Source organism: Psammomys obesus, unplaced genomic scaffold (genome assembly GCF_907164565.1).
Source record: "Psammomys obesus unplaced genomic scaffold, mPsaObe1.curated_primary_1811, whole genome shotgun sequence".
Lineage (NCBI taxonomy): Eukaryota > Metazoa > Chordata > Mammalia > Rodentia > Muridae > Psammomys > Psammomys obesus.
This window is the reverse complement of record NW_026587796.1, coordinates 1-4,860: the sequence shown is the minus strand read 5'-3', so window position 1 is coordinate 4,860 and position 4,860 is coordinate 1. Positions and strand designations below refer to the sequence as shown.

The following is a 4,860-nucleotide window of genomic DNA, read 5'->3' as shown; positions in this document are numbered from 1 at the left end:
GATGCGTGTGTGAGCCGGGCGCGCGGATCCGTGTCGGGGCTTTGGGGACGTGTGTGTCGAGCTCGACTGCTGCCGCAAGGGGGCGTGGGCATGGGTGTGTGCAAACTTGCACGCGCGTGTGGAACGCTTGTACGTGCGTGTGCAAATGTTGCACGCTCGTGTGTGGTTTTCGCGCACGAGTGGGTGATTCGTGTGTGGTTGGTGCACGGACCATGGGGGCTCGAGGGCGTGTGTGCGCTCAGCCCGAGTACGAGTTTGCACGCGCCCGTGTGGTTTTGCACGCGCGTGTGTGACTTTTGCACGCGTGCGAGCTTTTCGAATGCATCCATGTGGCTCTTGAACGTCGTGTGTGGTTTTTTCACGCGTGCATATGGGTTTTGCACGCTGATGGGCGTGTTTTCACTCGTGCATGTTCTTGCACGCGCGTGTGGTTTTTTTTGCACTCGCCTGTACTTTTTTTGTACGCCCGCGTGAGCCTTTAGCATGTATCGCTGCGGCTCTCGAACGTGCGCGCATTGCCTGCATTGGCACGTGTGCAGTTTGCACACTCACGTGCCTGTTTTGCACACGCGTGTGAGTTTGTCGCCTGTGTTTACGGAGCAGTTGAACATCTGGGTGGTTTGTGCACACGTGCGTGCAGCTTTGCACGTGCACGCGCCTCCATTGCTATCGCGTGTGTTCTCTGCACGCTCGTGTGCGTTCTTTGCACGCGCGTGTGATTTTTTCGCATGTACATTTGTAGCTTTGGAACGTGTACGTGTGTGGGGTTTGCACGCGTGTGTGTTTTTCACACGTAGCTGCTCTTTAAACGTGGTTTTTGCACAAGTGCATGTTCTCCCACCCACGCGTGTTTTTTCACACTCGTGTGTGTTGTCCACGTGTGTCTGTGTAGCACTGAAGTGTCTTTCCACGCGTGCGTGCAGCTTTTGCACGCCCGCGTATGTCCGTTGCACGTGCGGTGTGTTTTGGGGGCGGCTGAGTGAGTTTGCGTGCGTGCGTGGAGCTTTGGCACAGACGTGTGGTTTTATTTGCACACGCGTGTGCTCCTTCACGCCTGCGTGTGCCTCTGGGCACGCTCGTGTCGGTTTTTGCACGAACATGCGTGTGTTTGCCCCACGCGTGTGCATTCTTCAACACGTGAGTTTGCATGCAGGCACGGAGCTTTTGCACGCGCACGTGCCGTTTGCACGAGTGTATGTAGTTTTGCACGCTCGTGTGCTCTTTTGCACGCACATCTCCTTTGGGCCCGGGCATGTTTGCATGTGCGTGACTTTGCATGCACGGAGCATTTGCACGCGAGGCAACTGGTTTTTTTTGCACGCGCGTGTGCCTCCCTTGCACGCGCGTGTGCTCTTTGCACGCAAGCATGTTGATTTGTGCACGTGTGTGTTTGCTCACGGGAATGTATTACTTTGCACACGCGTGTGGGTTTTTGCACGTTGGTGGCCATCTTTTCCACGAACGTGTGTTGCTTTTGCACACGCGTGTGCTTTTTGCCACGTTCACGTGATTCCTTATGCACGTTTTCCACGCTCGTGTGTCTTGCACTCGTGTTCTTTGCACTTAAGTTTGTTTTTGCACGCGCGCGTGTGCTGTTGCACATGCTTAAGTGTGATTTCGCCCTTCTGGCACGCTGACGTGTCTTTTTGCACACGCGTGTGATTTTGCACGTTGTGATTTTGGACACACATACTTTTTGCACATTGAGGTGCCTTGCACATGCACGTGAGATTTTGCACACATGTGTGATGTTGCACACGCGTGTTATTTTGGACACCAGTGTCTTTCTGAACGCTGAGGTGTCTTTGCACACACGTGTGAGGTTTCCGACATGCGTGTGATGTTGCACACGTGTGATTTTGCACGTGCTTAAGTGTGATATCGCAGACGCATGCCCTTTTGCACATGCGTGACTTTGGACACGCGTTTTTTTGCACGCCGAGGTGCCTGCCCACGTGTGTGAGATTTTGCACACGTGTGATTTTGAACACGCGTGGGATGTTGCCCACGCGTGTCTTTTTGCACGCTGAGGTGTCTTTGCACACGTGTGTGCACCCGCGTGTGAAAGTTCGGACCCGCGTGGGATGTTGCACACGCGTGATTTCGGACACGCGTGTCTTTTTGCACGTTGAGGTGTCTTTGCACATGCGTGCGAGATCTCGCAACCCTGTGATTTTGGACACGCGAGCGACGTCGCCCGCGCGTGTGGGTGTGTGGTGTCACGCGTGTGTTTGTTCACACGCGTGTGTTGACACGCGTGGGTGTTGACACGCGTGTGGGTGTTGACACGCGTGTGGGTGTTGACACGCGTGTGGGTGTTGACACGCGTGTGTTGACGCGCGTGTATGTTCCCACGCGCGTGTGTTCCCACGCGTATGTCCAAGTGCGTCTGTTGACACGTGTGTGGGTGTTGACGCGCGTGTTTCCACGCGTGTTGCTTTCACGCGTGTGGGTGTGACACGCGCGTGTTCCCACGCGTGTCTTCACACGCGTGTGTGTTGACGCGCCTGTGTTCCCACACGTGTGTTCACACGTGTGTGTTGACACGCGTGTGTGTTCCCATGCGTGTGTTCACACGCGTGTGTGTGTCCACGCGCGTGGGTGCTGACCCGCGCCCCGCCCCCCGCAGGCCTGAAGCTGCCGTCGCGGACCTGGTCGCCGCCCGCCGAGCCCGGGGCCGGGGCCGAGGCCACGCGCGGCCCTAACCCGAGCGAGCGCGAGGCCGGGGCCGGCGGCGGCTGCTGCGCGTGTCCCAAGACGGACGCGCAGCTGCTGCGCGAGCGGCAGGAGGCCGAGTTCCGGAAGAGCTTCGAGGACTTCCTGCACGACGCCGTGTTCATGCCCAGGTCGGCCCGCGAGAGAGAGAGCGAGTGAGCGAACTCTCTCCCTCTCTCTCTCTCCCTCTCTCTCCCTCCCTCTCTCCCTGCCCGCTCCCCCTCTCTCTCCCTCTCTCCCTCTCTCTCTCCCTCTCTCTCTCCCTCTCTCTCTCCCTCTCTCTCTCTCCCTCTTTCTCTCTCTCCCTCTTTCTCTCTCTTTTCCTCCCCTCCCCCTGACATCACTCATTCTTTTCCTGACGTCACTGCCCTCCCCCGAAGGCCCCTCCCCGTCCCCCTGACGTCACTCCCCTCCCCCTGATGTCGCCCCGTCCTCCTCACGTCACTTTCCCGTCCCCATGACGTCACCCCTCTCCACTGACGTCACTCACTCTCCCCCTGACGTCGCTCCCCTCCCCCGACGTCGCTCCCCTCCCCCTGACGTCACTTCCCCATCCCCGCGAAGTCACTCCTCTCCCTCTGACATCACTCTCTGTCGCCCTGACGCCCCTCCCCTCCCTCTGACGTCGCTCCCCTCACTCCCCTCTCTCTGACGTCACTCCCCTCCCCCGAACGACCCTCCCGGTCCCCCGACGTCACTCCATCCTGCTCTGACGTCACTCCCGTCCCCCTGACGCCCCTCCACTCCCCCCGACGTCACTCCCCTCCCCCCGACGCCACCCCAGGCCGCCCCCGTCCAGCCCCCCGATGTCGCCATCGTCGTCGCCTTCGCCGCCGCCGTCGCGCAGGCGCCGGGGGGCGGGGCCGCCCGGGAACGCGACCACGCCCCCCCCGGCGCGGAGCCCCGCCCCCCGCGCGCCCGGCCCCGCCCCCGACGCCGTGGTGTGGGGCGCGGAGTCGCTGGTGATCTCGGGGCTGCGGCACTTCACGGCCTACAGGATCGAGCTCCAGGCGTGCAACCGCGCGGAGCCGGCGCGCTGCAGCGTGGCCGCCTACGTCAGCGCGCGCACCATGCCCGGAGGTGGGCGGGGCCGCGGGGTGGGGGGGGCGGGGGGCGGGGCGGGCGGGGCCGCGGGGGGGGCGGGGGGCGGGGCCGCGGAGGCCAGAGAGGGCGAATCGGGGCGAGTCACAGCGCTGAGGGGGGAAACTACAGGGAAAATGGCGGCCTTCAGGGGGCGGGGCCAAGGGGTGAGGAGGCCAATCACAGCGCTGAGGGACTACAGGGAAAATGGCCGCCGCGGGGGGGGCGGGGCCTGGCCCTGAGGGAGCCAATCACAGTGCTGTGGGGAACTACAGGGAAAATGGCGGCAGGCAGGGGCGTGGCCAAGGGCTGAGGAGGCCAATCACAGCACTGAGGGGCGGAACAAGGCCCTGAGGGGAAAATGGCGGCCGGCGGGGGCGTGGCCAAGGGCTGAGGAGGCCAATCCCAGCCCTGAGGGGAAAATGGCGGCCTGGAGGGGGCGTGGCCAGGCCCGGAGGAGGCCAATCACAGCGCTGGGGAACTACAGGGAAAATGGCGGCCACGGGGGCGGGGCCTGGGGGAGAGAGGGCGAATCACAGCGCTGTGGGGAACTACAGGGAAAATGGCGGCCGGCGGGGGCGTGGCCAAGGGCTGAGGAGGCCAATCACAGCGCAGGGGGAAAATGGCGGCCGCGGGGTGGGCGGGGCCGGGGCCAGAGAGGGCGAATCGGGGCGAGTCACAGCGCTGAGGGGGGAAACTACAGGGAAAATGGCGGCAGCGGGGTGGGCGTGGTCAAGGGCTGAGTAGCCAATCACAGCGCTGAGGGACTACAGGGAAAATGGCCGCCGCGGGGGGCGTGGCCTGGCCCTGAGGAGGCCAATCAGAGCGCAGGGGGGAAAATGGCGGCCGCGGGGGGCGTGGTTACGCCCTGAGGAGGCCAATCACAGCGCTGAGGGACTACAGGGAAAATGGCCGCCGCGGGGGGGGCGGGGCCAAGGGCTGAGTGGCCAATCACGGCGCTGAGTATCTACAGGGAAAATGGCGGCCGCGGGGGGGCGTGGCCAAGGGTTGAGGAGGTCAATCACAGCGCAGGGGGGAAAATGGCGGCCTGCAGGGGGCGTGGCC

At 62.8% G+C, this 4,860-nt stretch overlaps 1 protein-coding gene across 1 annotated transcript; it reads left to right on the top strand.

Moving 5' to 3' along the window:
* Nucleotides 1-212: 212 nt before the first annotated feature.
* On the top strand, nt 213-3,795 carry LOC129674194 (insulin receptor-like; the record flags this gene model as incomplete). Its single annotated transcript, XM_055604073.1, has 3 exons — nt 213-267; nt 2,630-2,870; nt 3,500-3,795. Coding segments are annotated over exons 1-3 (592 nt in total), but the record flags the coding sequence as incomplete, so codon positions are not given.
* Nucleotides 3,796-4,860: the final 1,065 nt, after the last annotated feature.